At 44.0% G+C, this 12,354-nt stretch overlaps 1 protein-coding gene across 1 annotated transcript; it reads left to right on the forward strand.

Annotated features, from left to right (window-relative positions):
* Positions 1-5,014: 5,014 nt before the first annotated feature.
* si:dkey-175g6.2 lies at positions 5,015-9,908 on the forward strand. Its single transcript, XM_017692493.2, has 2 exons — positions 5,015-5,319; positions 6,750-9,908. Exon 2 carries the CDS (start codon positions 6,792-6,794, stop codon positions 8,646-8,648), a length of 1,857 nt encoding a protein of 618 aa, XP_017547982.1. The 5' UTR covers positions 5,015-5,319; positions 6,750-6,791; the 3' UTR covers positions 8,649-9,908.
* Positions 9,909-12,354: the final 2,446 nt, after the last annotated feature.

Genomic DNA, 12,354 nt, shown 5'->3' on the forward strand with positions numbered 1-12,354 from the left:
TCTTCCCTTAGGCATTTTCAGGAATACTTGCACACAATCTCCATTCATCTTTGCTTTTTCTGCACCCCCCCCCCTCTCTCTCTCTCTCTCTCTCTCTCTCTCTCTCGCTCTCTCTCTCTGTGACTGTCACACATGCGCGCGCACCCACAAATTCGTTTCCCTCCCTCCCTCCCTTTCGATGGATCAGAGCCTTGTAAGCTGTGGGTGTCTTGGATGAGTCACATCGGCAAATTACCCAGTTTAAAGCCTTTCTCAAATGACTTCCCTTCCAGTCGGCTGCCGCGCTGATAACCGATAACAGTTTTCATTTCCACAAGGAGTTTTGGAGGACACTTGTGCGCACGTCCGAGTTTGGTACGCGAGTGTGTGCGTGTGTGTGTGTGTGAGAGAGAGAGAGAGAGAGAGAGAGAGAGAGAGAGAGAGAGAGAGAGCGAGCGTGTGTCCGAGGTGTGCGCGCGGAAAGTAATTTGTAAACCACGTGGCTTCGAAAATAATCGAATGCAGACAAATCGATTGCGAGAGTGACAAAGTACTGGATAAGCTGTTTCCATTTTAAGGAAAACTCGCTTCCACCTCATAGCGCATTTTGAGCGTTCTGAGGTCAGAGGCTCTACCTTAATTAATTAATTAATTAGTCACTTTGGGAGCGTAGAGGATGGATTAATTAACGGCCTAATTTTGTTTGGTAATCACTCTAAAACATTCGCCTTAGCGCACCTGTAACTGGTTCTGATTCAAACAGGAAGCCACTCTCTGAATCCTTCCCCTTTTCGTCATTCATTTACTGACCTGCCAGCCTTTCATACCTAATTTAGGATTAAGAAGTCCTTACTTATGAAGCCGCTTGCGTCACGCGGCCGTTCATTTTCATCCATTTGCTAGCAATAATAGCATTTTTGACTGAACGGCTCCTTTAAGACAAATGTGAACCCGATTGACCCTACTTATTTCTGAGACTGCTGTCTCTGACGTATCCAAAGAGGCTTACTGGGTTTTTTTTTATGTTTACCACGATACCGAACTGAAACGTGAACTTGGAAACATCACATGGTGAAGCGCATAAAGCGTTGTTTTTCTCCACCCTTACTCCGCCATCTGCCCTAGTATTGGTTAGTAGTTATACTATGAACTAAAAGCCAATCCTACCGCAGCAAACGGGCTACCACGAACCAATCATAGCACAAAGAGGGCGGGATTTGTTGGAAAACAGGTGCGAAACAAAGAACAATTGGGCCTGATAGCGCGACATGGCAGCGCCCTCTGCCGGTAGCTGAAAGGGAAGAAGCACTTCGGGCACCCCAGCCCTGCCCGGAACATTATTTATTTCCATATTGCAGGTTTTTCGAAACAGGAAACTACAGATAGAATTTCACAGGGGATATTGTGTCTAAAATGTGATACATGTTTATATACACTTACTACAAAATGTTCATTTTTTTGAATAATTAAATAGTTTCTGAACTCCAATATAGCCTACTAGGGCTACTGACAGCTTAAGTTTTGCCTTTTGATATTAGACAGCAGGAAAATGCCAAAAAGGTCTATGTAGAATTTATTTTTGGAATGTATGAAGTAGCTTTATGTGTGCGTTGAGATTAATAAACCTTGGCCATATTTTTAAAGAACTGGAGAAGTGTTTCACAGAAATTTCACTTTTAAACTCCACGCAGACATGCAAAGAAAGGTCTATGTATGTATGCATGTGTATGCATGTATGTATGTATGTATGTATGTATGTATGTATGTATGTATGTATGTATGTATGTATGTATGTATATATATATATATATATATATATATATATAGATATAGATAGATAGATAGATACATAGATAGATAGATAGATAGATAGATAGATAGATAGATAGATAGATAGATAGTACACATACACACAAGTAACTTATAAACGTCCATTTCAGGGTTTACCTTTGGATACATACACACAGTATATATATATATTTATTAGGATCTCTGATATTCAGATTGAAATTTTAGAGGAAAAATATATGCATTTTTTCCTATCTAATTTCCCCCTACATATTTCAAGCAACACAGATAAGCTTAGTGTACAACACAGAACTGTGCTGCTGGGTTATAGATAGTAGTGCCTGTATAAAACTAAAATTCTTTATGTGCAATCAGCTGTTTATTTTATGTGAAATAAGCTGTTTATTTCACAGATGCAAATATCACCAAACTGCCAAACTGGTAGGCGGCTTGTTCTATAAACGCCTATAGGCTTCGCTTTAAACGGGGAGCGAGAGAGCGAGAGAGCGAGAGAGCGAGAGAGAGAGAGAGAGAGAGAGAGAGAGAGAGAGAGAGAGAGAGAGAGAGAAGGGGTGATTGATCGTGTTGAAGCGACTGCTGGTGCTGATATGAATCGGCTCATTAACTCCGAATACGAAGCCCAAAGCTCGGACGTGATTCGTCACTGACGCGTTCAGCAGTGCGCGCTTCCAGAGCTGGACGATGACAAAATCAGCAGCAGGACTGCTAAAAGTCTGTGCTTTAAACGTGTATAAGTCAGTTCGTGTAATGGATCTTGTCCTTTTCCTTTAATTATCTGTCTTTTGGTAAGTGCTGTAAATCACGCCACTCCAAGAGAAAACACAGCACATCGCTACCTATAGAACTAAACATGAACTGGACAGCGGACCCACACGGCTCTAAACGGCTAAAATCACCCCAACGCCCAAACAGCAGCGCGCCCCGCGCCGCTCAAAAGAACCAAGCGAGGGCGGAGCGGCAGACGGCGCGCGGTGACCGTCTCACAGTGCGGCATCGCGGCCAAATCCTGCTGCGCGTCGCATGCAGCACTCTTTAACTGTCCCCTCTCCCCGAGCGGCTAAAGCATTATGATCATTTCTGCGTCGTCTCACTGAGGGGCTTCAGCCGGGTCGCCCTGAGCCCCCTGTCGGGATTGTGTGTTCTGCGTAAGGCACACACCAACACACCTCTCCGTCCGACATTTTGGGCAGTAGCGGCACTGCCCTGCTATTGCTGTGAAAGGAGATGCGGCGCTTCAGCTCCCCCAACACCCACCCCCCCTCCCTCCCCAAACACACACACTTAGGTCCGCGCGTGGGCGCGAAGAGCGGGTTCCACACCATTACGCCCGAGCCGCAGAAGGTGGGTGGGGGGGGACGTTAGTCCTCCCCATAGCGATCATTTGTTTCGTTCATCTCGTGGGAGGAGAGAAGGATTCTTTTATTCACATAGCGCGTGTTGTGGCACTTCCATTCGTTTCTTTTGTACCTCGATGCATTAACGGATGATAAACATTTTTAATCTAGATCCATTTTTCTGTTTCATAATTGTGGAAACATGTCCAGAACGAGCGCGCTTTCCATCCCAGTGATGACGGGAGTGTTTAATAGTAAGCAGAACAGAAAAAGTCTCAGTCTAACTGCACGTTGCATGCCGGCGTCCACTGCGGTGTGGAGTGAAAGAGCCGGTGAGTGCTAGTCTCTGTGTCATCGGGTTTGGTATGGGAGGTGGGGGAGGCCTCCACTGCGCCAACGCTGACACCCATCACACTCTGCCCCCTGACCCCTATACAGCTCTCATTAAGCACCGCAGACAAGCTCTGCTCCATTATGAGCTCCTGTTAGTCATACGGAATTAGAGTTCTCGTTCAAAATCATAAATGACCACCATCAACCAGCAGTGTGTAATTATCACATGACCAGAAACACGGCTGACAGTACTGGGCGGTCACCAGATGATCAGAAACACGGCTGACTGTACTGTGCGGTCATCAGACGATCAGAAACACGGCTGACTGTACTGTGCGGTCATCAGACTATGAGAAACACGGCTGACTGTACTGTGCGGTCATCAGATGATCAGAAACACGGCTGACTGTACTGTGCGGTCATCAGACTATGAGAAACACGGCTGACTGTACTGTGCGGTCATCAGACTATGAGAAACACGGCTGACTGTACTGTGCGGTCATCAGATGATCAGAAACACGGCTGACTGTACTGTGCGGTCATCAGACGATCAGAAACACGGCTGACTGTACTGTGCGGTCATCAGACTATGAGAAACACGGCTGACTGTACTGTGCGGTCATCAGACTATGAGAAACACGGCTGACTGTACTGTGCGGTCATCAGATGATCAGAAACACGGCTGACTGTACTGTGCGGTCATCAGATGATCAGAAACACGGCTGATCACAGCGCGTAAAATGCACAGGCCCGTGATTGGATAAATAAAACGCGCTAGTGTTTCTCGAAACCGTCGTGACGCACGCAGCGTTTTCAGAAATTTCGAAATTAGGTACCCGTGATGTGATGATGATGATGAAGAAGCCATGGCTTGCAGGAGGGACTGCAATAACCGTGCTGCAACTGATCCAATTACACGAATCATAAACTGGGATTGGTGGCGGTGGTAGTGAGGAGGGGGATGTTGGCCCTGACTCTATACGAAGTATTTTCCAATTAAGCCTTTTTAACAAATCCATATTAATGCCCACGGGGGCAGGGGGAGGGGGGATAAGTCTCTCTTAAAGGGGCTAATTTGCACACACAAGACGGCGCTGAAGGCTGCCAACAACCATCGTATCCCCTCACCCCCATCCTTTCTTAGGTTTGTGAGCACGCAGAAAAACCCAACCAAAACACACATGCCATAGGCCGTACATCTGTGTAGAACCCGAGGCTGACTCAAGGGAAAGTCATGAGGAGACAAAGAGCGGAGCGTTACGGTGACCCCAGACCTCTCCGGCTGGGTTTGAGGCGCCTCCGAGCCCGGCAGCAAGAGCGACTATCCCTTGTATTACCAATAACGTCCCGCCTACTTGAAGGGAATTTGGGGAAACTTCGCTTTAAATGCGAGCGCGTTCGTGCTTCGCGCCGCAGCTCTTAATGGAGAGGCCCGTTTCATTCATGCCGTTTCCGTTCATTCATCAGAGCGACGGAGCGCGAGCGACGCACGAAATTCTTATCAATGAAGAGGATGACGTCAAACGCGCCGCGAGGGTTTTTTTCGGGTCACGTGGTTAGGAGCGTCTGTACATATTGGCGCTGCGCTGTCCGCGGTGCTGAAAAACAAAAAAAATAAAAGTAAAAAAAGAATAAAAAATCACGCGCCGCGTTTATGAGCAGTCAACAAATGACATATTTCACATGTGCCAGAAAGAGCGAAGCGTAAACGAAACAGGCGCTTTTCTGGGGGGGAAAGAAACTTTTTTTCTCCAGTGTTGAACGAAAATAAGGACGAGATCAGCTCTTGAACTTCAGGTGTTAAAGCAAGAAGACGAGCACAGACGCGCTCCTGAGTTTCGGCGGATTTCGTGCGGGATAGCAGGTGAGTGGCGATTTTACGATTCTCTTCAAAACACGTTAAAATGCCAAAGTGTGAGGCAACACATGTCCGCGAGGTTTGGGCTGGATAGGTGACTCACGCCGACGCTGAACCGAACGATATCAGCCGAGGAGCCGGTTTCCAGGACGCGGACCGTGGCTAATGCTCGACTAGAACCACAAAAGAAGAAGAAAAAGACACTTTTAAGGGATAATCACCACTGGCAGAAAAAGCTCATATATTCTAAGACGAGGCTTAAAGGGAAACCAGTGGTAAGTCTTTGCCTGAACATCTGCAGCAACAAAGACTCTTAGAGAAATATGGATATCAATGCCGTCTCAGAACAAAACAACGGAATTTCACAGCCGTTTCACAGCTATAAAGAAAAGTAATAAGTAGGGATTCATCTCTCCAGCTATATAAAGAGTTAAACTGGAATCTCATTTATCATTTTAAGTTTGCAACATTCAGAGAGATGTAGAAGACAAAGCCAGATTTTGGGGGGTTTTAACAATTCATTCAGCTTCCTGCATGAACAAGTTCGTTTTGATAAGGGTATGATTCGCTTTTTAATTTCTCCACTTGTGAAACACACAGGAGTGTAGGAGTCTGTACAGACTCTCTTTTCAACTCTTACTAAAAAATACAATTTCCCGAGATCAAATTACAATCTACCGTAGTCTATGAGTAGTAGGAGGACTACAGACTCCACGGAGGCTAATTGGATGCGTGATGCGCGCAGTAACCACACAATAGCTCCATTTCTCCAGCTATATCGGCATAACGGCATCGCCATTGTTGGACAGATAATTGGGTCAAGATGTGAAATGTGTCTTAGAAAAGTTACATTGTGAAGAAATCGTTCGTTTTAGTGTAGGCAGTAGGATGATCAGACGCGAGGTAATTATAAGGCGCACTGCAACTGCATCCAGAGGATTCAGCTATTAACTCCGTTCTGCGCTTTTTGTGCAACGGTGCAAGCGGTTTGGGAATTCAGATGAAAGACCACTGTTGGTCAACCAAGTCTTTCAAACACGTCGAGGGCGTTTTTGCTTGTGAGGTTATATTGTTTTATATATATATATATATATATATATATATATATATATATATATATATATATATATATATATATATATATATATATATATATATATATATATATATATATATATATATAAATCAGGTGCCATTAAAACAGACAACAGCTTAAGAGCACCTCATGAAGAAAAAAATCATAAGATGGTAACATGTATTTTTGGCTTTGAACAATCCCTCTATCAATTAAAATGCTAAGGCAAATGTAGTGATAATGATGAACCTCTTATAGAAGTGCATTTGACAAAGAACTGTAATTAGAGAGTTTACAGTCTGAACATTTGCTGTGAACATAACAATGAGATTGACTTTTTTTTTATTTGTTTCTCTCCTAGGTGCTTGCCCTGTCCCCTCTCCCCCTGGCCCGTCTGCCCTGCATGGTCATGATCTGCTGCCATCCTTCCTCCAGTACCTCTGCTCTACTGCTAATCCTGCTCAGCATCGCTCCACAGTTGCCTGCTGCTGCCCCACTGCTTACTGAGAGCCCTCTCACCAGCACCAGCAATGAGACACTCCAGCTGGTGCACCAGGACCTGGCAACAGCAGATGGAGCAGCTAGGACACACAGGAAAGTGGACAGGCTTTTCCAGTCACCCTTAGGACAGGGCTACCTTACAGACATGGATTCTGCCAGGGCACTAGCTTCTGTCCTCCTGGAGGCTCTTGACCACCCAGCCAGAGAAAAGATAGGTGGCAGGGTGGAGGCGGAGGAGTATGTAGAGAGTGGGTTGGGACAGAAGCTGGAGATGTGGAGGGATCAGGATGAACGCAGAGACCCAGAGCAAGGAAGAGGAGAGGAGGAGAATGTGAAGAAAATACAGACTGGAGTGACTGAGTTGACCAAGGGTGAGGAGAAGGGAGGAGAAGAAAATGTAGGATTAACAGAGCCATGGCTTTCCGGTGAGAATGATAGGGGAAACAAAGAAAACACATTACAGGGAAAGGAAGAGCTTCTGCAGAGCTTGCTTAATAAAAAAACAGAAGTCCCACCCCAAACTGTCAAATCCCTTCAGCGTAAAACCAGGGGTTATTTCCAAAACATTGACCTTGGGCTGCAGGACAATGAGATCCTCCCCCCTCTAAAGGGCTACAAAGCCTATAACCAACAGCTAGCCCTGGCCAGCAAGAAGCTCAAGTGGCAGGAGGAGAAAGAGAGAAACCCTTCCCAGCTTGACAGGAACTTCATGGATGATTTTGACTTCATAGATGAGGAGGAGGAGATCCTCCCCCGTGAAGAGGAAGAGGCGAGGGCACGAGCTGAGCAGGAAGAGGTGCGGAGGCAAGAGGCGGAGGCACAAGAGGCGCGTGAAGAGGAGCAGAGGCTGGCAGACATTGCCTCGGACATGCTTCTGGAATACATGGGCAGAAAACAGAAAGCAGCTTCTTACATGAATGACATGAAGAAAGCTTCATTACTCAATAATGTGGCTGAGGACAAGCGCTCTAATGAAGTGGAGGACAGTGACGATGACGAAATGGACCCCGAGACTATTGACAAGCTGATCGAAATCTCCAGTAAGCTGCACCTACCTGCTGATGATGTTGTTGAAATCATCACAGATGTGGAGGAAAAGAAGAAGAGGAAGGATTCACCCCCCATTAATACCCCCCGTTTCCGCCCTTTAGTCCCCCTCAAAGCCAAGCAGAGGGCTCCTGTTTATCAATACCCCAAGTCCCCAAAGAAATCCTCCTACAAGGTGAACCCGTACAAAAAATGGTACAAGGAGAAAAGCAAAGCAAAGTTCAATAAGCAGGACTACTGGTTTAAGCCACAGAAGCAGTTGCTAGCTTATCCTTCCTTTCCTTATTACCAGAAGCCATATCGAGCATATTACCCTGTTTACTTTCCACCTCCCGAACCACGCTTTTACACAAACCCTGCCCTCTCTTTTGACTACAACTTTGGGGGCTCCGTGGGTTACGGCTTTAAACCCCCCAAACGCAGAAATAGAGACAGAGCCAAGGCAAGGGAGCGGAACTGGGTGCAGGGGCCTCGCCAGCCCCAGAACCCCTTCCCTTTAGTGGACACAGTCATTTCTAACTACATCCTCCCACATCCCCGAACTTACCAGACCCTCCCTGTGCCCAAACCCCGTTCTCCCTTGAGTGCAGCAGCACCCAGCTTCGTTTACCACCCAGACTATGCGTATGATGAGCCAGAGCCAGTGCCAGACAGCGATGACGAGCTGGAGAACTTCATTGAGAAGATTTACTACAACCGCAGGTTGTTCTAGAGGCTAGGAGGAGGACTGGTGTTATTCTATAGCGATGAAAAAGAGTGAGGAGAACAAAGAGGAAAACTGAGTGAGTGAGGGCATGACGTTAGGGGCTGAGAAAAGACTAATTCTATGTTACTTCTCCACTCTTGTTTTTAAAAACATTCCAGGTCAGTCCAGAAAGCGATGTTAATGAGGTTATGGACCCTCTCTGTGTGTTTGCATTCCGTTCCTCTCGCAGTTTACATTTTCATTTGGTGAGAGAACTTACGGGTGAATTTGTCAGGTTTCATTCAGGTATGGTTTTACTCTTGCATGTCAAAAACATTTTAGGTGCCAACTGCAAGAGACCCATGTTTACAGAAAGATTCTTTTTTTGTTTTGGTCACATGTGATTAATTAATGTGAATTGAAAATAGGGTGTAAGCCTGAAGCTGAATTCTTGAATCTCTTGGCACTGCAGAACACATCTTATAGCTTTCTTCTGGACTCCACTCAACTGATTATAACTACTGATCCATCTTTTTCGTAGGCTATGTTTAAGTGTGATTATCAGTGCTCCTATTGCCTTAATATGGATCCATTCAATTCATGTGCATGCAGGTCTTGCACCACAGAAAATAATAACTTTATGTGAAACAAAAAACAAATAGCCACCGCAAGTACTTGAAAGAAAAATCTTCCATTCTGCTTAAAGGAATGCAAAATGGTGGGTGTCTTTAATGGATGCGTGCCCTGTTTAAGGTAGTTTTTGGTATTCGTTCCCCATGCCAATGATTTTCTGTATGTCAAGTTTCTTTTTCTTATGTCAAGTTTCAAACTTTTTAAAACACCTTTTTATTACCTCTAACATTCTATCAACACACAATGTAACTTTGTCTAGGAGGGTCAAATGAAAGTTGTATATACTATGTCTATTCTAAAGAAGTTTTAAAATGTTTGAAAAGTTGTGAGAACTGAATTGAGGTTGAAACGAACGTCTGCACGTCTATCTGTATTTGCATCTTTAAAAAAAGCAGAAAAAAAAAGCGGGGGAAATTGCCTCTTTGAAAACTGTGGTTATTAAAAAAATACACAAAAAAACCCTAAGAAAGAAAACTAATTATGATACCAAGTGTTTCCACAAGTGAACCAGTCTTGTGAAAGGAATTTGTTGTTGATGTCAACTTCCAGATTGTAAGTTGTACAGTGTCAAATAAACAAGTGTGTGCAATGTGTAAATAACAGCATGCTGATTACTAGTTTTGCTATATGACAAAAATAAAAGCAACTATTTTATTAAAGATCGTTTTTTTTAAAATGCCTTATTGGAGAGCGTTTGATTAGTCACCCAGAATAATGTGCCATTTATCCATTCAAATACACTATTTCATATTTCATATCCAACAAAAATGGACTTTGACTCTAATAGACTGTATTTTTTGTCCTTTTCACCTGCCTGTAAAATTGAAAATACAAAAGATCGAAATTATAAGCCTTACCAAAGCCCAGTCAGGAGTTGGCAGTTGAAGGGGAAATTAGTGAAGAACAAAATGAGTAACTTTGGAACACGGCTGCCTCTAAACATACATATTAAACAAGATAAAAGACCCTGACTCTAAAAATCGCATAATACTCAAAAATACTCCTCCATTTTGTCAGACCGATTGACTATCATTGCATTCAGTAGAATGGGGAGACATGAAAGAGTGTATATTTAAAAGGCATTCACAAATGCAGAGTGAGAGCAAGAGACTGGAATGTAAAAAGGACAATGATGTGACAGGAATAAGTATGGGGACATGCTGGAACCTAAAGAGAGGGGTGGGCTGAGAGAGAGAGAAAGAGAGAGGGAGAGAGAGAGCTGCAGTGATTAATGAGTCACATGATTGACGGGTGAGTCATCTACTGCCATGCACCACTGCAGAACCCCAAGCATTAAGATTTATACTCACACACTGGACACAAACACCCGCACACTCATACACCCTTGGCACATAAAATGTTTGGTGCCCATATGTAGGGACCCAAGCAAGAGAGCCCAACTCTCACATCAGTGCAGTTACCCACCTGCCCTCCCCCACCAAACATATGCACACTCACACCCACGCATACACCCATGCACTCACAGATACAGTCCATAACTCAAAAGCCTTTCAGATATGAAAGACTGCTCTGTTATTAAATGTAGAAGAATCGTTTTGACCTTCGAAAGGAGTAATATTGTGCAAATGGACATCTATTGTCATAATGTAGTGTGCATAATATTCATAAATAATGCAACCACCCACTGGGTGAAACGGGTGACATTTGATTTATCCTCTTTCAGTGTTACTGTCATGACACCAAAGTGCCATTATTTATAGATTTAGTGATGAAAATTTACTTAATTTCCATGTCATCTGTAGCCTGATGTAAACTGTGAACTGTTATTGATGAGTTTAAAACCTTTGGTTTAGGGTAATAAACAAAATATTGTGTTAATGTCCTTTTTGAAACAAGCTTCTAGAAAGTTGCTACAAGCAGTTAAACAGCTGCAAATTGACTCAATTTAAGTTCAGATGACCACCAACTATGGGATGGTACTTCTTTCAGCGAGTAAATCAGCTTCTGAAACACAGTCCTTGACTGCACTCTGTCTTTCTCCTCTTTGATGGCATGCAGAAGCCCTTCAGTGAGCCGTGATGAGAGCAGATCTATCATTGAGCAGAGAGGAAAGTAGTACCATTGAGCCTCTGTCAAAGGATGCCGGTGAGTCATAAGCACTTACATTCACTCTCGGCCTCCACTGAACATTTCCACTGCGGTATGATAAGAGTCTGTTACATTATGCCAATAATTACTGTAAATGGTGACATAACCATTTAAAGCCTACACAAATGCACATATATGCTGGTATGCGCTCATGGACACACACCAGTTGTTTTACATACAAACTGTAGCAAACCTTCAGCGTACACAGTGTCTCCACCCATGCCAATTTGTTGCATTTACTCACTCATCACTCACTCTCAGCTGCACACGCACAACCACACATACATCTGTGCAAAATCAAGCTCACAAAAACATCGTCTAAGGCAATGACGGCAGAGGCACAGATACTTCAGATATAAAAACAGACAGATAATTACACTGAGTCATACGCAGTACTGGAAGCAGCTCTGATGATGCACTCTACCAAGTCAACCAACCAGCATACGGCAGTGCTTGAAAATGGCCAAAGCACTCTCCACTCAAACTTTCCCAGTGACTAAAAAACAACTTGCTCACTCCCTACATTTGACTGATTAGTAATAATTGAGCCAAATCATTCAGAGTTCCATGAGATTGCAATAATATCCCCTTGATCTTCTTTTATACGCCAAACCTTTATACATGATGATAATTACAGTATAATTATCATCTCCCCTGCCTGTGCAGGAGCTGCTGCTTCTCTGCTTGTCTCCAGAGTGCACTCCGAGCTTCCTTGCAGAAGTAAACAGGTTGTTTTGCAAATGCAGATCAGGCTATTCATTGTGCTTTGAACTTTACTGCTCTTCTAAATGTGTTTGTGTCATCATGCACAAATGTATAGCAATGTGTTTTTGTTATTGTATCCCAGTACAATGCATACAGCGACAGTCTGAGCCTTTTGTGTTAAAACTGTGTCAAATCCTATCAAAAGCTTGGAAAGAATGGCAGTGTTTACAGCCACCAGCTTGCTGCTAGAGGCCAGTCATGTTTCTGTTATAATGTTGTAAATATA

Source organism: Pygocentrus nattereri, chromosome 18 (genome assembly GCF_015220715.1).
Source record: "Pygocentrus nattereri isolate fPygNat1 chromosome 18, fPygNat1.pri, whole genome shotgun sequence".
Classification (NCBI taxonomy): Eukaryota; Metazoa; Chordata; class Actinopteri; order Characiformes; family Serrasalmidae; genus Pygocentrus; species Pygocentrus nattereri.

Excerpts from the sequence above, each read along its gene's own strand:
- si:dkey-175g6.2 (XM_017692493.2), top strand. The coding sequence starts at position 6,792 with ATGGTCATGATCTGCTGCCATCCTTCCTCCAGTACCTCTGCTCTACTG.